This window comes from Tachypleus tridentatus, unplaced genomic scaffold (assembly GCF_004210375.1).
Source record: "Tachypleus tridentatus isolate NWPU-2018 unplaced genomic scaffold, ASM421037v1 tig00000122_pilon, whole genome shotgun sequence".
Taxonomy (NCBI): domain Eukaryota; kingdom Metazoa; phylum Arthropoda; class Merostomata; order Xiphosura; family Limulidae; genus Tachypleus; species Tachypleus tridentatus.
Window position 1 is genome coordinate 2,871 of NW_027467791.1, and position 21,780 is coordinate 24,650.

A 21,780-nucleotide genomic window follows, 5' to 3' on the forward strand; every position below is an offset into this window, starting at 1 on the left:
TGAACATAAAGTTAGTTTCGGGGTTAGTAAATTCTATGAGGGTTACTAATTGATTGCTGGGGATGTGTATTAATGGGTTGGGGTCTTGGATATAAAGTTCTTAATCTATCTTGCAGACTTCAGTTGTGGGGAATTCTGTAAAGAGGGAGATTAGATCCAAACTGGCCATTAAGGCTTTATGATTTAGTTGATTAAGAATATATTTAAAGTTAAAATAATCTTTGGAAAAGAAGCCGGGTGATGTTACATATTTAGAAGATGCCCACGCTATATTTTATCGAGCTTATAGTTAAACAATTGGGTTTGAGGTTCCCGTATAATTGTGGTGCGCGTGAGTCGGTCTTTGGTAGATAAGAATAAATGATTTCTAAGATTGCCTTGGTTTTTTTCACTTGCAGTAGTGTTTTGTTTAATTGGTTTTCATGTGTTTTTGTTAGACTTATGTTTAGTAATTTAAATTTGTTTCTATCTCATAAGATGTTGTTCATTTTCTTAATGTATTCATTTATGTTCATTATAACTATAGCATTGCCTTTATTTGCTTTTAGGCCTGGCATGGCCTAGAGCGTAAGGCGTGCAACTCGTAATCCGAGGGTCATGGTTACGCGCCCGCGTCGTGCCAAATATGCTCGCCCTCCCAGCCGTGGGGGCGTTATAATGTTACGGTCAATCCCACTATTCGTTGGTAAAAAAAGAGTAGCCCAAGAGTTGGCGGTGGGTGGTGATGACTAGCTGCCTTCCCTCTAGTCTTACACTGCTAAATTAGGAACGGCTAGCACAGATAGCCCTCGAGTAGCTTTGTGCGAAATTCCAAAACAAACAAACAAACAAACAAATTATTTGCTTTTAGAATTTTGATGTTGTTCTCTTGTTTTAAGTGATTTATAGAATTAATATCTTTTCGTGTGAGGTTGTTTTTTAGTTTTCTTTTCTGTGAAATTATGTTGATAGTTTTGTCTGAAAATTCTTTGAAAAGATTATTTAAGATACTGTTTTGAGGTGTTTCAGGTCAATAGATGTTTCAGTTCTACCTGGAAAGATAGGTTGTTGGTTGTCGATGTAACTGTTGTCGAAGTTGTCTTCTTTCTGGTGGTTGTTTTCCGTTGTTGTGTTGGTGTTTTCAGTTTCTGTAGAGTGTATCACCAGTGTTCTAGCTAGGTCTATCGGACAGACTTTTATTTCGATGGATGAAATATTTCTAGGTGTTACAGTGAAGTTGAGTTCTTTGTTCAGTAGATGTATTTCTTCATTGCTTAATTTTCGGTGAAATTTGTTAATTACGAAGTTTGTTGGTGGTTCGTCGTGTTGGTGTCTTTTTTTTGTTGTTGGCACCTTAGTTTATCTAGTTTCTTGTTGTGGCGGACCTTCTTTTCCTTTCGTTCTTATCATTGAGTTGGTTGATGTTGTGCGTTGTATGAGCCCATAAATGTCTGGTTGAATCCAGCAGACCAGCTGATAGTCTAGAATAATTTTTGTTTCTGCTGGTCATTTAGTTCTAAAACCAAAATTAAATCAATGTAAAGGAACACCTCTATACCATACTAATTAATAATCCAGCATCCAACTGCAATGCCCCCTACAATTCCGTACCTCTTTATACTCTCGTCTCTAAGAGATGTGTCTGACAACGATCAGTTGCAAACTCTCTTTGTTAAGCTGAAGGTGACCTAAGAAGGTCGAAACGTTGTTTTCTCTTTATCAATAAAAGTGTTAATACTTATACCAGCCGTTCTGAGATACATTTTTATTTCAGGTGGGTTTCTCGTCATCAAGAGTAAAACGTCATCTAAGCTTTCATTGGCTTAAGCTGAAAACAAAATCTGAGATGCTCCAAAATTGTTCCATAACGTTTTATGAATAATGATTTTTGTTTGTTTCTTAAAAAATGTAGAATTACAGATAAGTTTGCTTTAACCTGTTCAGTTCTGTAGACGAGATAACTCGTCCAAGCCGATCGGTAACACAGTGCCATGGATGAGTTAATTCGTTCTCAACAATACCTAACTTCAACGCAATATGTCAGCACCATACATGCATTTGACCTACTTACAAATTGTTTCACTTTAGATCCAAAATGGTGTCACGAAAAAGTTACCAAATGAAGAAGCATTAGAGTTGTATTTTGACCTTGGTTCGGAGTTGCCGTAGCAGCTGAAATACTTGGCAGTCAACAGGTTAAAGAAGGCGTGCCTGACATCATCTGAATTTAAACGACGAAATGTGTTTGCCAAACCGAAATGAAAATTAAAAACGATAACTTTATTGCTATGATTGTCTATGTTTATTGTCTGTGATTTTAAACAACTTCTATGGAAAAACGATCTTCATGTTCTATGGTTCATTATAAAAGTATCGTTTTAATTGTTCTTTGGTTTTCACTTTTTTTTTTTAGTCTGTAAGAGAGAAAGTTAAATTCATGGGAAAGGAAAATTACAACGCCATTAGCTTATTATTTATGCAGGACTTTTCCCATGTTTGTATTTCATTTCACACGATCAACAACCATAAAACTCTTCAGTTATCACAAAAATCTTTATAGATAAGAGAAACTCACTCAGTTGATTTCAATTTCAAATTTAAAAGATACGTTCCGAAGAAAAAGATTTTCCAAAATAGATATTGAACATTAATTAGGCATATATATATATATTTACAGAAATACCGACCCCTCACATTCAACAGTAGGCTTAGAATAAAATCTATATGCAGAAATAATATTTCTATATGCCCAAAATCCAATTTTTATATTTAAACCTCAACTTGGATATTGATTATCTCAATTATTTCGTAGTTGTTAAATAAATAACTCTTTGAGATCGTTCACTGAAACTATGACTTTTATATGTGACGGAATCGTATCAGTGAAAATTAGACAACGTCTCTTATAACATCTTAAACGAATAGCTGTTCTAAATTTGTTTTAAGAATGAACTTTACATTCTTGCTTTTCATTCAAATAAATCTTAAGAACTTATTGAGATTTTATCTTCTGCCTTATTGGTACCTCTTAACTTCTCATGAACCAACGTTTATTGCCTATAAATTTAGTAAATCCTATTCAGAATAGCGGAAAAGACTCTTTTGTACATACCTATCTTTGTGTCAAAAGAACAAAGTTCCACATAACGTCCTTACTACTCAAACACTTTTAATATAAAGAAATTGCCGAGTGTATTTTTGTGGCGGTTATACTCTGTATCAAATTATATTAAATTATCAGTTTGTTAACTTATTAATACTTTATATATTCTAAAATTGAGATCTGCCGACATAAAAACAAGCTATTTACATTTCTAAGGAGGCCATCTTTCATAGAATAATGATAACTGAATTTTAAAATATTAGGTCTTATCTATTGGTGTATAGTACAATGATTGCTGTGGCGTTATCCACTACTACTTTAAATATTAGAGTTATAACAGCGTTTTCTTAAGAAGTCGTTTATTCCGGCGAAGATAAAATTCTTAGTTTAATGGAGAGAGCGGTGGATCATGAAATTTTCTTTATGTTCTCAGGTCTTTATAAAACTTTACTAACAGCAAATAGCAGTTCTATAACGTAGCACTTTGAAGCCTACAATCACAGTAATGTGTTGATACGTTTCCAGCAAGAAATGTGCACGCATAATATTTAGGTTAACTGCATCTTTCGGCAAAAGCTACTACTGGCAAAGACATTTTAGTAGGTTTATAAGCGAGCTTACACTAAATTGGCCCAAAGAATGTAGAGCGAGTTTTCAAGAAAAGTGTTCAAATAATATTAGATTGTTTTGGTGTTTAATAATATCTTTTGGTTTAATGATTCGTTGTTTTTGTCATGTAACATAATGAGTGCTTATTTGAAAATTCTCATAAACAAAATGTGAACTGAATCATTTTTCCTCGTTTTTTGCATCGGCTAGGCCAATGTCTTTTAGTTGTTTTCCAATTAAATGTCGTCATCTTGTCTTCTTTCTATGTAAACCCCAAACATTGATTCAATAAGTTCAGGAAATTTCAAATACATGTTTGTAACAAAAAATGTGTTTGAAAATTATTATTGAAATTGATTTTTTTAAAGTTTAGTATATATATATATATATAACTTTGTTATTTTAACTTGAAAACTAGCCGAAACAAAAACAAATTAAAGAAAAAACGCTGTATCAACTGAAAATATCCCAGAGTACAAAAAACAATGTGGGATTATAAAATGTATCCTAGATTTTGGAGGTGACAACAGAAATAGGACCCACATAGCGGTAAGGATACACCGTCTATCAGCCTAAACTTCCATTTGCCAGTCTCTTATAAGCAATAAAGAATAACAATAGAAATAGATTTAGAAGTAGAAATAGAAATCCCACATCTATATCACCCTTTACTGCCTGCAGACAGTTGTATAAAAGTGTCTGCTCTCCCAAGTAAAGAATTAATTGTAAAAAAGAGTAAGTAACTAAATAAAGTACTACCATTCTGGGTTAAGTAAGATGAAAACTTATCTCTTGATGTTACCATTCGAGCCCCCATTATGGTAGAAAGGTACTAACTGACAGCACAGGAAACGAACTATACCAGCATGAAGCATCTCATCCAGCTGTCCAAACTAACATATGTCCCAACCGTTCAAGTCTACTATGACTTTCATACAACTACACGTTTGTGGCAGGGGTTTAGTTTGAAGAGAGACATGCCAGGGGACTTCTCTCCCCAAATGGGGCGTTCAGGAATTTCCTTGTTCCTTTTCAAACCCTCCTCTGGAATTTTGAGTTAACCGCTACGCAAGGAAATTGTGACTGGTATTAAATTTTAAAGGAAAATCGGCTTTCCCAATTTGGATCGGAGATGTCGGTATCCCCTTTTGCCCCATTCGCGATTTGGGTTAGTTATTATTTTTACTTGTTGGTTTCTGTTTGATTGCTTAGGAAGTTTTGGTTAGTTGTGTTTTACCATGAGTTATTCGATTAGTTTTGACAAAGTCTGAGCTGTCTAGTCGGTTTAGGGTGGCAGAGTGAAGATCAGCAGGGCCGATGGCATGTCGTTGGTTGTGGTGACCGATGATTTGACCAACGAAGGAAGACCAAGAAGAAACAAGGCAGGATATGCTATACTTGTTTGTTTTTTATTTTCGCGCAAAGCTACGTGAGGGCTATATGGACTAGCCGTCCCTAATTTAGCAGTGTAAAACTAGAGGAAAGGCAACTAGTCATCACCAATCACCGCCAACTCTTGAGCTACTCTTTTACCAACAAATACTGGGATTGACCATCACATTATAACGCCCACACGACTGAAAGGCAAACATGTTTGGTGCAATGGGGATTAGAACGTGCGACTTTCGGATTACAAGTCGAGTGCCTTAACCACCTGGCCCGGCATGGTCAGGTGGTAAACGAATATCTTTTTAAATTATTTTTCTCTCAAATGGCCAATGATCAGGGTCATGGTGTGGTTGGGATCTTGGGATCTAATGCCACGGCTGGGGTCAATAAGTTCAAGTGCCTAAGAATTTGCTGTGGGAGGAACAGGAGTACCCCGAGAATATCCACTTTACAGGACAGGCACCGAATAATCTACCTGTTCTGTGCCCGAAGCTGAAATTGATAAATAAAAGACATTTTATAGAAGATTAATAGACAACAATTTGTTTAGTGTTTGTTGTTATGTTAAAAATTTTTGGAGGCCATTTATGTGTTATTGGAGAAAAGTGTATTGTGAGTGTTAAGTGATTTGTATTTGTTGAAATACGTTACATGGTAATGCGTATTCTGTGGGAGCACTGGCTATTTTGCCTAATGGTGCAATTGTTGTATTTCTGTGTTCTTTCTTGCAGTATTTGTGTGCTAATTCGGTTACCCTGATTCTGAGGGTAGATACGTTGCTGATTTTGAGTAGATAGTTGACAGTCGAGTTACTGCTCTTAGTACTTTGTTCTGTTGTATTTAAATCTTGTGTAATGTATTGTTGGACATATCTTATGTAACCAGAAAACCGTCTTATAATAGGGAGCGAACATAAGCTTTATATATTTTGACGATTGTGACTATCACGCTCTAAACAAGCCTTGTTTTGTGGCAAGTTGTATATCCGCATAACGTAGTGCCACGCTGTTAAATGACCTCTTCTTAACCAAAAATAGCTCATTGAGTATTTTTTAAAGTCCGAAAACTCAAGGGTGATTATTGAGGGTATATAAATCTGTCCAATTTAAGTTTACAAAAGCATTTTCCTTTATATATGATACAAATGATATTTTCGAACGTTTTTCAAATGTATAAAATTTGTGATTTTTGTGACATTTTTCCAAATGTCTAACATACAGTATTAATATAATGCTTTATCTTTTAGAAGTATTGGATTATTTTTCGAACTTCTGCAGAAACAAATTTCTTTTTTTTAAATGTCCACTAGAAGGTCAGAGTTAAATTTCTGTACTTACTACACTAATATCCAATGTTCGATTCACGATTTTGTGACTTTGCCCCAAACAACTAAAAATGTTTACGAGTGTGAATCATTTCTGTATGAGCTTTAACAAAATATTTGAAAATTTGATTTTTTTCTTAACGTTCTTAATCACCAAAAGCCTAAACTCGTAGGTTAACAATTGTTTCAAAACTTACAATGATTTTATGTGAATTCAAACGGTTTTACTAATCGTGCTGTGGAGCGTGGACTAAGTGGTAAGTTTCAGAACATGCAATGCTAAACTCGTGGATTATCTGCAACAGAAAGAGCACAATCCCATTGTGAAGCTTTGCGCTAAATAGAACAGGTAATCATGCTTTGAATATATTTCTCTTCTATGTTTAATTCCTAATCAACATAAAAATGAAAGCATAACGTTGTTAAACGTGATTTATAATTGCAAAAACTTGGCTTTCATATTGAAATTATGATGAAGTACGAACGTAATAAATTGCCCAAGAATTGTGAAGTGGTATGTCTGTAGACTTATACCGCTAAAAACTGAATTTCTATATCTGTGGTGAGAAGAGTACAGATAGTCCTTTTTTGAGTTTTGCCCTTATTAACAATCAACATAATAAAGTGTATAACATAAATAAGAAGATAAACTATAAATACTAACATTCACTGGCTCGTTAGTTAGTTAATCTATACTTATAATTGTATTCCTTTCCAATTCGGCAAAACATGGCCAGGTGGTTAAGGCCACCGAATCGCAATCTAATGGGCGAGGGTTTAAATCGCCGTCGTACCAAAACGCTCGCCCTTTGAGGCGTTATAATGTGACAGTCAACCCCACTATTCGTTGATAAAAAGTAGCCCAAGAGTTGGTAGTGGGTGGTGATGATTAGATGCCTTCCCTCTACTTTTACACTGCTAAATTAGATACAGTTAGCCCAGATAGCCCTTGTGTAGCTTTGGGCGAAATTCAAACCAAAACCTTTCTAATTCTTTTGTGACTGCACATTTTGAAGGGAAATTTTACGAACTGTACTATTATATAAAATGATTAAAGAGCGTTGATAGAACTATTGCTACAATACAGTGTTTATAACATTCCTAATTGGCCTAAATTCTAATTATGTCATAAAGTTATACATTTTAATACTTATCATTTTTTTACATTTTATCACAGCACAGTTACTTTACAACAAAAAATTACGTGAAAATGTTGGAGTTAAAATATTCAACACTTTAAAGTGAAATTATATATCTGGAAACGAATTTATTTTTCTACACTCTCGTCTTAATAAGATCTTCAATGAGTTTAGAAAAGATGGTAGAGGAAAGATGGCGGATTCATTCGACACAGGTTACATTTTTTGAAGGAAATATCGAACACTAATCACAAATTATGTGAATATCTTAGTTATTCAGTATCCATTTCTGAATTACTCTCAGTGACTAACATTAATCTCTAGGAATTTCAACGATCAATTCGATGTTCAATCCCCTTGGAAGTGAAATTTTGTTTTAGTTTGCTTCGATTTCATTTAACTATATAACTTCGAATTTGTGGCCGTTGTAATAAAAACGTTGCAAACCGTAACAAGAAAATGAAAACTGACAAAACAAAAATAATAAAAACCAACAAATTATAAGAGCCGAAAATCGATTTGAAAATATTCTGTTCTAAAAAAAAAGACAAATATGAAACTCAGTTTGCAAAAACACGTTGAAATATTTGTTTTTTAAAAAGTAATTCTGAATCCCGTATTAAATTTAGAAATATTACAATTTCTAAGTACAATGTTTTGAGGAAAATCATCTAAAAACTAAAATTTAAGTTCATTCTAGTATTTCACAGCATATATTAAATTTCATTGCGATTCTAATTTCTCAGACTCAGAGTAAGTTTATCCAACTAAATATTCGAAAATTTGATTAAAAAGTTAGCACACAGGATCACATACAATATCTGTAATAGTTTTTTAACGTGAACCAAAACTCGAGCACTTTCGAATAATTCACTGTTCTTTTTATGAGAATAAAATTTGTTTGTTTGTTTTTGAATTTCGCGCAAAGCTACATGAGGGCTATCTGCATTAGCCGTCCCTAATTTAGCAGTGTAAGACTATAGAGAAGGCTGCTAGTCATCATCGCCAACTCTTGGGCTACTCTTTTACCAACGAACAGTGGGATTAACCGTAACATTATAACGCCCACACGACTGAAAGGACGAGCATGTTTTGTGTGACGGGGATTCAAATTCGCGACTCTCAGACTACGAGTCGAGCGCCTTAACCACCTGGTCATGCCGGGCTTATTTGTTGATGGAAGGTTATCTTTCCTCGTTTCACTAGCTCATAATTAGAAACGATTACATCTCCGAGGCAGGAATCCCTGACTGCTTACCTCACATGTGCAGAACGTTCCAATGTCTCATCGGTTTATTTATTCTTAGCAGATTTGCCTGAACTGTCTCATGTGCAGTACCTTCTAAAGCTAATGATCTACGTTTGAAATTAAGATAATGATTTATTGCAAAATAAAATGTTGAGTGTTAAGTTGAATTATAATAAATATAATCAATTTTTATACACATCCGTTTTTATTTTATTTTTTACTGTAGGTCATTAAGATGCTGTTTATAGTTGTTGCTGTTTTTACCATCTGCTGGTTACCATTCCAAACGTATAACATCTTACAAGAAGTCTATCCCACAATCAACAAGTAAGTATGCATTGAAATAATCGACGCTATATTTTTACCGCGTTTTATAATCTGCGCAAAGAGTAAAAAATGTGACGTAAAAAGTTATCCACTATTTTTTTATACACTCAGTTTCACAAACGTTCTTTTACTAAGATATGTTAAAAGTTTCTAACGGAGGGATTAGTCTTTCCTTCTGTGGTTATTTTTGTGGAATTTATAATACAATGAGCTGTTCAATATAGCATTTTAAGGTAATTTTTGATAATAATATAATCATTATTCTTTATTTATCGAATTTTGTAAGATTAGCATTAAAAATTTTATCTTGCATTTATTCGATCCTTTAATGCAATGAGTAGTTAGTTATTCATAACTCGAATTTGCATGCGATCCTGGTGTTTCCTTCGTCAAAATACTAATTCTTATACACCTGAAACAGTAAAAAACTGAGAGGCATTATTTATGATAAGAGCAGCTTTTAATGTTAGCACTTTATTACTCTGTCTAACAAAGTAAAGCCAATACAATATTTAATTTTACAGTTGGTTCTTAATATATTCCTAGATTTTTACTTTTCTTTATAATATAATCTATGAAAACGAAGATTATAACTAAGGCAACCTCTGAAATATTAAAACATATACAGGTTTCTTTAAATAACTTCGCTAGAAAAACTTGCTATATATAACTATTTTTAAATACCGATTTTTTATTTTTAATTAAATACACCTTTTTGTGTATAGGTTATTGGTGTTAATAACACTTCAGTTTTAAATACCAAGTACAGCATTCTTTCATTCAAATGGCCTAACATTTAAAACGCAGTCACAAAGTGTAAAAACTTCTTTGTTTGTTGTTGATCCCAAAGCTGCACAATGCGTATCCGTCTGCTGTCAACTGCGGATATCGAACTGAGGGTTACTGCTAAGCCCTCAAGTGGCACATTGAAGTATCTTCGATCACTTTTTTGAGGGAGCTCTTTCCAAAGGTATCTTTAGTTTTTGCAATCACTTGAAGAAGTGTGAAGTGTCTTCCAAAAACGCGTCATGCATTCTTGATGAGAATAAACTATGATAAGCGTGCGAGCAGTTCCCTTCGTATACAAGGTGAAGTGAAAAATAAATATTGTTGTACGTATTGTTGATCTATGCACGTGTTATTCGTATCATTGTAATTTAGAATATTGTTCCCCATATGGTTAATTCAATTGATACGTGTTATTGATACAACTGAAATACTGTTTCACATATTGTTGATCTTATTTACCTATATTATTGTTACCAATGCAATATTGTTTCTCATATTGTTGGTTTAATAGACGTGCACTATGCAGAGGAGTTGAGGAGTTGTTTTATGATTTGTTGGGAGTAGAAATAATATCACTGGTCGTGTGGCATTTGTAAAATCTATTTTAATCATTTTTATAATGACATGGTTTCCACTGCTCTCCAAACATGTTGATTCAGATTGCAATTGCAGTAAGTCATAACAGATTAATAGGAATCACCTTCAGTCATGAACGTGGGTCTGCCTTATCCAGTTGAATTCTTTGAGTAGCCGGTTTGGAAGCCATTCTCTGTTGTGCTAATAACAATTTGAGACTCCTGTATTTAAATCTACATGAACTGAACGGCTTCCATTTGTTCTGTAGCTTTTAAAGTGATTGAAATATCTGTTATATTATTAAAAGCTCACCCATAGTTCTTTAATAATTAAAAAACACTTTAATCAGAGTGATGAATTACCCGATGAAAGAAGGCCGTCTGTATGAGATCACTGTATAAAGAATATGCGAAGAAGCAGTCATTTACAGTTTAGGCTACATAAGTGATCAGCGAATGTTGCGTGATAATAAAATAAGTTATCACCATTACTTTATAATATAATAATGATTGGTTTTGTCATTGCTCCAATATTGAAATTTATAGCTATCTTATGATTTTATATTTCTTCTCCCTGGACACCTATATAATGCTTATCCTCTTTCAAAAACCTAAGTTGTTACTTATGAGTCTTTCAATTTTATTCCATATTAGGTACGAACATAGTATGTAATATTTTACCTTTAACACTCATAAGAGCTCAAGTTCTAATGCACTGATATTGTTTGACAGTTTTGTAGTGAACTAAATAATATGCACGTGAAAAATTAAACTTCCCGCTGTACGGTTATAAAAAGTGAAATATGTTACCCTGTTGGTTGAGAAGTATTATAATCTTTTACGTTACTTAACATATTGTCTTGTTCTTTTCATTCTTTTCTCTAAAAGGTGTTTATTAAAAAATAGCAGTCTAAATAAATGTTTAAAATAAAGTAGTTTGTCTTTTTTCTTTTTCCTATTTTCCAATTGTTTGTTTCTCTTTGACAGCTACAGATATATCAATGTCATTTGGTTCTGCTGTCACTGGCTGGCCATGAGCAATTCTTGTTACAACCCTTTCGTCTATGCTATCTACAATGTAAGTCTAGATTATAAAGAGATTGGTGAACAATAGCAATGCACAAAAAATGTTTTTACAGAAATGGTACAAAGACGCTTAAAATTTTGTATAGTCGTTGAGTACGTTATGTTAAAACGATTAGCATGCGTCATCACGTGCCCAAATTGACACATGCAACCATGCGCTTGACAATAGCTCTACAACTCAGTTTCAATTTCAAAAGGATCATTCGAAAGGTTTCCGCGTTCAAAGCACACCATTTCTCCTTGTAGGCTTACGAAATTTTTGGTGTACGAAAACGACGGTTTCCCTGTATCCGTTCGCGCAGAAATCCACAAACATTGTGTCAAACGACTTTACTGGAATACCTACGAATGAAACAGCATAGACATCCATTTCTTTCTCCAGCTGGATGAAGTACGCAGCAGTTGAATGGAAGCGTCGTTGAAGCAGCTTCAATGCTCGTTGACTTGTCGCTTTCCCATTCTAAGATCCCTCCTGATGCTCTGTAGTGTTGTTGCCTGATGTACTTGAGCAAATCTTTGCCTCTGATTTTAGAGTTCGTGGATTCTCACTTGATCTTTCCTTTTTCAATGCTTTTTTGTACGAGGCCTATCTCCGCCTTGGAAATTCTAACACATTTTTATGATTTGAGTGTATGAATATTTGGCGACAATTTCTGTTACATCACACAACCTACGTAACAATAAAAAAATGCCAAAATTTAGGTTTTGGTACGTGTCTTTCTTCGACACTTTATGTAGACTGTGGTTGTCAGGTGCTGATGTGCGTATCGGAAGTCGTTTTAATATAATTTTCACATTCTTTTTAACCAATCCCCTCTTCCTTCTACGACAGTAATGTAAGTGATTTTTTATCTTACAATAATAACTCTAGACAAAATGTAATTAACGGAACAAACAAAAGATAATCATATTTAAGCAACGTTATAGCTTTGTATACTTTTTTATGTTATAAAGTATGCGTGATAAGGAAAATAAAAAAACTTACCATTTTACTGTTTCACAAATGAGAAGAGGAAAACAATTTTATTAATATTATAAACTGTTTATAACACTCACTTTTGTAGGATATCATAAGTATCGAACTTTCTTTTCAGAGCAAATATAAATAAAGTAATATCAGAATCATTCAATAAATGTAAAAGGTTAGGCTTCCTATTACATTATTAGTTCAACTTCAACAATATACAAACCTGATTTTGTCATTGGATTATATTGTACTTTTACAATATAACTCAATACAGCCGTGATATATTATTGTTATAAAGCTTTAAAAATCACCTTTATACTCCAGAGATATATGTATAAATATTTCAAACCAACGTTTCACCTTTACGACTTCATCAGAGTTAATATACACAACTTACTGTTGTTATAATCATTGTACCTTAAGTACTTGTGTTTGAGTACCGAATAAAAGTCTGTACCTTGACATATTGTTATAATTATTTCAGGAAAGATTCAACACAGAATTCAAAAATCGCTTCACTTGCTGTACGAGATCCTTCAGAGGACAGCAACAGGACAAGAAGGAATTTGATTATTCTTTGTCCTGTAGGTACGGCTGACATCAAGCAGAAACCCGTTTGTAAATAAAAGAAAAATGAGACGACGATGACCAATTTATATATAAAATCTGTTGATTTTTTCCAGATGAAAAAAATCCAATTATATTGTAAAGTCTTGTTATAAAGAAGAAAAAAATAACTGTGGTTATAACAGAAAGAAATAACTGTGGTTATAACAGAAAGAAATACTGAATACCATGTATGTGTATTTTTCTCTGTACATTGATATTTATTGCTCCAGTAGATGAAATAATGTATACCCTGTAATAAGAAAAGAAAGCTACGACATTGGACGTAAGTTTAGAAGCTTTTTTTCATTTAGAGTAACCCTAATAAATGTTTGAGGAGTAATATACAAAATAATTATAGTGATTGGTTGCTTTTATTGAAGAGTCCCGCTGAATAAGACTCGGTTTCAAAATTATAAAATATAATAATCTAGTCAGTCACTGAAAACTTTTACCATATAAATGTTTTCTTTGGCTTTTATTAAGCCTACCTTTCAATAGTTGTTTCAAATATTGGAAGCACGAGTATATAAAGTTTTGCAGTCATGTTACACCATTACAATTAACAATTTCATATATACATTTCGTACTTCATGTCACAACATTACCATTAATTTCTATACATGAAATAATTTCATGTTTACATTTCGTACTTCATGTCACAACATTACTATTAATTTCTATACATGAGGTAATTTCGTGTATACATTTCGTACGTCTCTTGAACACCGTTAGTATTATGTTAATACAATTACAGATTTTACATCAAGGGAGAACAGTTTTGAAACAGGTAGGTTTTAATGGTAAAGAGGGTTTTGATACGTCAATCAACATTCAACAACCTAACATCGTATCTGTTTCTAAAATATATTTTCTTACCGTCAGATCTGCCACTTGTAATAACACAATACTTACTAGATGTGTTTCTGCGGAATCCTCGAAAGTGTTTGGTTTCAAGAGTAAATAAAACCAAAATTAGGAGTAGCAAATATTTTCATTTCCAGCTTATAAAATTCATACTTTGCTGTGTTGTAACCTACAGAGCTCATAACATTTCTCGTGGTTCAAGCATGTGATGCTATTTTAGTGTATACTGACTGAGTGACAGACAGACCACATTCTATTGTTATAGTGGTTAAAACAGGTGACCCCTTTCGGCAAAATCTTCAGCAAGTAAACTCGAAATGACACTATTAATAAAACCTACTAGAATTAAAGTATTCGTAATTTTATGTTTTGCGTGATCTTCAAAAAAATGTATTTCTGTTGTCTTCACTGATTCTATTATCACATTAATGCTACACTATTAATCATTGTAATCGTTCATCATATGATGTATAGTGGAAAATGAAGGAAATCCGAAACTACAAAACAATTGTCTTTATTCATTTAGAGGCTTTATGTCTCTCACCTGAGCTTCGCATTTACCATTAAGCAAACAAACTACATGCCAAAGTTTGGACTGTATTGCTTTCTTTGGGAAAATTGGAGAATCAAATTGTCTTCGAATAAGCAAATACGGTTCTATTAAAGACTGAACTGGTAATAAGTGGGGAAATATTTTTTTCTCATTTTACACAGTACTTTCACTACAAGAAATATGCAAGAATTCTAGAGGAATGGTGTAGTTTGTTTATCTTATTCATTTTTCAGTTGTCTTTGATGCTAGGATGACTATGTAGTTACATTTAATTCAATATTTTTTAACAAACCCAAAATGTATCAGATATCACATTAGTTCATAAATCCTACATATATTTCAGCGTTAAACTGATTATGTTAAAAGTTTACATGTTTTATCTTTAAAAACAATTAGGTAACCGATATTTCATACTATAGAATTACATATTTCAATAATTACGATAAGATAACTGAAAAAAAGCAACAAATCAAATATAAGCAGTAAATAAGATAAATTATATATATATATAATTATCCACCGATCAGAAAATATTTAGTTGATTTTAAGTCTTGGATTTCTTGCCCATTTAAAGTAGAGATAAATCTGCCTTGTATATGAAAATGGAAAGCAAATAATATGACTAAAGTGTTAGACAGAGAAATTCACTTTTCATCTTGTGAATGAAACATCTTCCACGTTTCTTTAAAATACTTTTGTTTTAATATTGTCGTCTTAAGAATAATATAATTATTCGTTTTATATGTCAAAGAAGATAAAAACAATCTTTACTTATTACCAGACATCTAAAATAAATAGTTTGATAGAGTGTTCTGATAAGAAAAAAAGTAAAAACGTTTTCCTTTGTGATTATGTAATGTTGATATTATGCTAGTAGAATCCCAAAAGAACTGTACAAGGTGTGACGTCTAGTTGACACTATAGATTTCGCATCAACATTATGGAATTTAAAGATCGTTACTCAAAAGGGATTTATTCTTTCTATTTTTTAACACGAGCATCACTAGAAATGATCTGCTTTATTCTTGTTAATGTTTGTATATATGTGTAATATATAGCCCTACTTACACGTAATGAAACGTCTTACGTTCTTCACTATAACTTAAAACGATAATCAAAGTTTCTTGAAAAGTATTAATATTTGACACATAGTGATCTGGTTTGTTAGGTTTCTGCCAGATTGTAACTACGTCACCTTTATTCACATCCTAAGCTTTCGTCTGCATAACATTTAATGCCGGTAACTTTATTAAAGTCATTTTCACTAAAACACTGATGCGTTTTAAATAAACATTACTTACTATCAATTATTCTATGTGAGAAAAGTATCTACAGGTCGTCGCCTCTTGTTCATTGTTCTCATTTCTTGTTTATACTTGTGTGCGTGTTTTTTTTTATAGCAAAGCCACATCGGACTATCTGCTGAGTCCAGCGAGGGGAATCGAACCCCTGATTTTAGCGTTGTAAATTCATAGACTTACCGCTATACAAGCGGGGAACATTGTTTATAATTATTAGCCCACCAGTGGCACTGCGTTATGTCTTTCGAATTACAACGCTAGACACCAGATTTCATTGGGTACATTTGTGTTTAATTACAAACAAACACAGATACATACTGATGAAAAATTGGTATTATAACTTACCCCTAAAACCCACAAGTCTCAGATGATCCGTGTATCATATTAATACTACTTGGTTTTAATAATTGTATGAATTCAGAAATTAGCACTGCACTTGAGAAAGGTTATAAATCCATATGCAACATTTAATTTAATTTAGAAAAATAATGTTTAGCGTGACCGTCCTTCGTTAGATCTATCGAGTTACAAAAATTATTTATATTTTAATCTTGAAGGGAAAATTTCTTGAAATGTCAGACTTTACAAGCTTTGCTTACGTGCAGTTCGTTATACCTAATTGAACAGAAAGTTAACCAAAGAGGCCTAATCTAACTATATTCGCTTCTGAAAGTTTTAAAACCAAAACAAAACGTATAGCGCATTTATATAGAGTTTCAGTCTTCTAATTTTTTCGTTACAAAATATAAATAGCATCATACTCTTTAAAACAGCTGATTTTCTACTCCAAGAACAGTTATTTTCTCCATCAGAGACTTTGCTTGAGTTCTGAAGAGTTGAAACTACCATGCATGTTTGATCTAACTGCGACTGGAATTTCGTATCTCACTGTAACTGACAGTAAAGAGCAGTATTAGTAATAGAACGATTCGTCTACGCTCACAACGTTCACAACAGTTTCGGATCTCTCTCACGTATATAATTATCTTACTGATTATATCAACACTTGCTCCTCTACTCTCTACATAACACTTACTTTCATCATATAAAAAAAGAGATACATTTTACGGTTTTCGCTATAGAAATTTCAGTTTTAAATTCTCCCTACTCAGAAGTCGTGCACAATGAACACATCACATATACATATGTGTCTGTTTGTTTGTTTTTATGTTGTTGTTTTATACTTCAACAGTCAGCTGCCCGCATACAAAAAAAATCGTTTGTTTTATTTTTCAAACAGTTAACTGCCTCGTAGCATTATAACCCCCTTACGTCCCAAAGGACAAGTATTTTCAGTGAGATTAGGAGACAATCGCCATAAATAAACGTGCCAGGCCCGTTACTAACGGAAGATGGTGTCTTTCTGTAACATCTCATCTCTACAGACGAGAGTGCTAATAAATTTGTATAAAATATAATCAGTCAATATAAATCAACAATACTGGGTATACACCTCGAGAATCTCACGGTTTATGGTACTTTAAAATTAAACTACTTTTAACTACGAATCTATTTTTTTTCATTTTTATAATCACATCTTTTTCTCTGAAGTACAATATCCATTTCTTGATATGGTTAACATTTTGTCTATTTTTTTGTAATTTACCCGCGCTAAGCAATTTCTTTCAGTTAGTGCGAGTTCCTAAAATATATTTACAGCATAGACACTGAATATCATTGTATAGTTATTACGCTGTTTATATTGTAAAAGGGCGGGTTCGAATCCACGTCGCACCAAACATGCTCGCCCTTTAAGCCGTGGGGTGTTATAACGTGACGATCAATCCAACTATTCGATGATAAAAGACAAGCTCAAGAGTTGGCGGTGGGTGCTGATGGCTTGCTTCCTTTCCTCTAATCTTACACTGCAAAAAGCCCTCGTGTAGCTTTGCGCAAAATTCAAAAACAAACAAACAAAACAAAATAAATATTGTAAAAGATGTAACATTTTATTTTTAAATTCGGAGTGACTCTCGTGTAACAATGAAAGAAACGTCTCATATTCTGAGATTTGAAGGCAGAAAGTAACATTTATAGTAATACTATTCTTAATAATTATATTCTAATCACATATTTAAATACCAATTTCCGATAAATAACTTTTTTCAGAATCTACGATACACTCAAAAAAGTTATTTTTTGCATGATTATTTACTTAGATTAAAGAATGTTAAGTCAACTTTTGCAACCTGTCGCTGCTTAAGCGACACTTTCGGGTACCTAACAGTTTCAAATATCAGAATATTTTTATACAAAAGTAAATATTAAACATCTGAGAAAGTCGTATTTTCGTCTTTGATTTTCGTAAATAAATATTTTAAAAGAATATAAAAAACAATATATAAAAGTACAAGGTGGCGCTGCAAGCAAAGAAAATATCTGTCATTAGTCTCTGAAATTGACTATTTTATCTTATTTTTTACACAACTTACCATTAGTTAATATGAATTACCTTGTTTTATGCAGATAGAGTTACTACAAGTGGCTGAAGTCGTACGGTACTAGTGGTGAAATGGAACTAAAGAAACGGATGGACCTAATTTTTTACCATCTTTTCTCTCCTCAAAGACGATTTCAGTAGATGTCAACAAATTCAGGAAGAATTTCTCTTTTCGTCGAAAAAACAATTGAACGAAAACTTCTAAGAAAGAACTTCTTTCGCATTTTGCTTTTTGTTTCTGGAAATATCGTTGCAACTGTCCTTTTCTACTCCCAGCAGACTCCAAGGGTGTTGTTCTTTCTGAACTTGAAAATGACCTAGGAAGGTCGAAGCGTTGTTCCCTTCTTATCAACGAAAGTGTCAATACCCATACCAGCTTTTCTGAGGTACAAATTGGGTGTTGATACTCGTAGTAGGCAGACTTATGAGCTTAAATTTTTGTTTTCTGAATTTCGCGCAAAGCTACTCGAGGGCTATCTGCGCTAGCCGTCCCTCATTTTGCAGAGTAAGACTAGAGGGAAGGCAGCTAATCATCACCATCCACCGCCAACTTTTGGGTTACTCTTTAGTGTGATTGACCGTCATATTATAACGCCCCCACGGCTGAAAGGGCGAGCATATTTTGTGTGACGGGGATTCGAAACCCGCGACCTTCGAATTACGATTCGAACGCCTTAACCCACCTTTAATGTTGTATTTAATGATGAATAGCATTTTTAACTTGGAAGTTACTGCGACAAATATGGGGCAAAAAAATCAACTAGTTCACACAACAAAGAAATGTAACTAACAGTAAAAATTATCTAATATCACATTCTTATTGTACACTCTGAAAAAAGAAATTATAGTTCAAATTAGTTTTTTTTCATTAGAATACTATTAATGAACGATTAATACTCTTTAGAATACTGCTTAAGAAAACTATTTTATGTCAGTTTTCTGTATTAAATTGTTCACGTGTATAAACGCACCATATGATAGGCCAAATGTGAATGATCAAAGCGCTACCTATGCTCTCATTTGTTTTTTGAACAACTTTAAGCTAAGAAAGGATCTTTGAATTTTCTATGGTTGCAAAGTAGATATTTTAGGAAAATTCATTTTGTGGATTTCAAATAATTTGCTATTAAAGCCAGCCAGGTACTTCATTACAAGAAAAACAGATTAAAGGTATCTGATTTCGCACAATATGAAATCGCTTTATGATGAGTGGCTTAATTTAAGACGTTTCATCCACAACGCTGTTTTACCGTTCACCAATGATGTATATTTCCGTCATATTTAGAATTTAAACGATTATTCAAATGATCTAATAATAAAATTCAATGATTTGTGAAGCATTTATTTCAAATAAAAAGAAATCTGATATAATGATTTAATGGCTGAAAAGGTGAGCATGATTCAAAACTTCGACTGCAAAGTGCGTGTCGAGCGCCCTATCAGGTTTTTGGGAAACATTCCCGCTGTAATTCGTTAATTATTAAATATATTATTTTACTGTTCTGAAAGAAATTACATCAAGCCTTAGAATTCCCAGATTGTTTTTTTTTAATGTTTCATGACTACAGTTTCCACATCTTCAATAGGAAGTAAAACGTGAAATTATTACTTCTATTTATATCAAATGTTCTATATAGCTCATTATAGATTTGTTTTAATATTTTTTCTGCTAAATGGGTAAAATAATTATTAACTTTATTGACTGAATCTATACGTACTTCATTATCATTTTCTGCGCCAACATCTGCATAGTAAGGTAGTAAGTATATTATTTCCTTATTTTCTATATCAATTAGACTGCTAACAAAATACCACAAAATTAAAAATATATATATTTGTAGTATTTACAGCTTTTAATTAATTGTATTTCCATAGTTTGTAAAATTATCATCATGTCTTTTCTAAAAGCAATATCTTCTATACTTTTTTCCCATTATATCCCTAACAATTATCAATGCTATTATTACATTAGTGATCCATGATATTTAATATCTTTGTTTTATATTGTTTTATAAAGTGACGTGATTTTATTTTCATTTAGACTTCTATATATACTTCATACGCATTATATCCATACAAATATTTATACAAATATTTCTCGATTAATATTACTTTATTTTTTATTTGGTGATAAACGTTTTCATATAATAAAATATTTTGTGGTTTTATATCACTACTTACTTTTAAAATTATAGGGTAACTATTTTTTATGAGCATTTTTATAATTGATGCATTTAACGTTTGCTTTTACTTTGCTTTAGAAAGCCACGATTTAAACATGAAATTGATTTGTTCGCTTCCTCAGTTGTTTCATTTATGTATGGTTCAAATCCAAACAGTCATTGAATCTATATACTCACTATCATAAGTTGTTCCTTCTAATAAATCAGTGTTTATGTCACCAACATAGATTAAATTCTATCATCTGTTTATAGAATTTATAATTCGCTTATAAACTCGTATATTGTAGAGCTGGGTGTAAGTAGCAATTACCAATAAAACTATCGTCTAAATATATTTAATTAAAACACCTCTTGTTAATATTCCTTTATTTGCATAACGTATATGATTATTCTCCCAGACGTATCGAACTATTTACAGTTACACAGTAATATATATTCATCTAAATGATATTAATTTACTTTATGATTTCAAATTAAATTTTAACAGCATTATTATTTACTTTAATACGAAAACATTTGATTTATGTTTTCTTTGTCAGCCTTAAAAGTAATAATTTAATCGACAAGAGTTTATTGCGTAAAATTTAATGAAAAAGGAATAACTTTTCTGGCTTTAACCAATTTTCACATCAGTAGTCTCCCGCTAGTACAGCGGTAAGTTTACGGATTTAGTCTCTGATTTGCAGTAGATGTTCAAAACAAACATACCCTAAGGCTCATGCATAGCTGTTTATAGCTTTGAATGAAGGCAACAAATGCGCAGCACTCTCCACTTTAACTGGCTATTGCTAACGGAAAGGAAGGAGCGACTGTCATTCTCATAATGACACACAGGTGTAAATGCAAAACGAGTTTTGTAGCATCACGTCTAGAACTCGTCCCTTACACACTCGAACCTCTAATGTTAACTGTTAATCCGTGCTCAATTCTGCATTATGTAATTAATTTAAAGACTAAGTTTGAATACCACTTATGCTAATATATAGCTTATACACTGCTGGCCGAAATCTTAAGGCCAATGAACATAAAGAAAAAATATGCATTTTGCGTTGTTAAACTCAACCACTTATTTGAGTAGAGCTTTGAAAGATGAAAATAAGAAAAGGGAAAATAAAAATATAAAAACGTTTTTAGCATTTAATAGGGAAAATGTGAACACTATGAAATTAGCCTAAATACTAGTTGGTCAAGAGTTCAATACCATACTGAAACGAAGCGGTTAATCTTCAGTCTTAAAAAAGATCCTATAGGACTTAAAAGCACATTAAAGCGCCTAAAATAGTTTCCCAGTCGT

At 32.7% G+C, this 21,780-nt stretch overlaps 1 protein-coding gene across 1 annotated transcript in view; it reads left to right on the forward strand.

The window, feature by feature from the left end:
• Positions 1-4,823: 4,823 nt before the first annotated feature.
• The window catches only part of LOC143243662 (protein FAM200B-like), a 39,974-nt gene continuing 23,017 nt past the window's right edge, over positions 4,824-21,780 (forward strand). The window contains exons 1-3 of the mRNA XM_076487293.1: positions 4,824-4,859; positions 9,019-9,119; positions 13,021-13,120. Of these exons, the coding sequence (XP_076343408.1) occupies positions 4,824-4,859; positions 9,019-9,119; positions 13,021-13,120 (237 nt within the window). The remainder of the gene's footprint in view (positions 4,860-9,018; positions 9,120-13,020; positions 13,121-21,780) is intronic.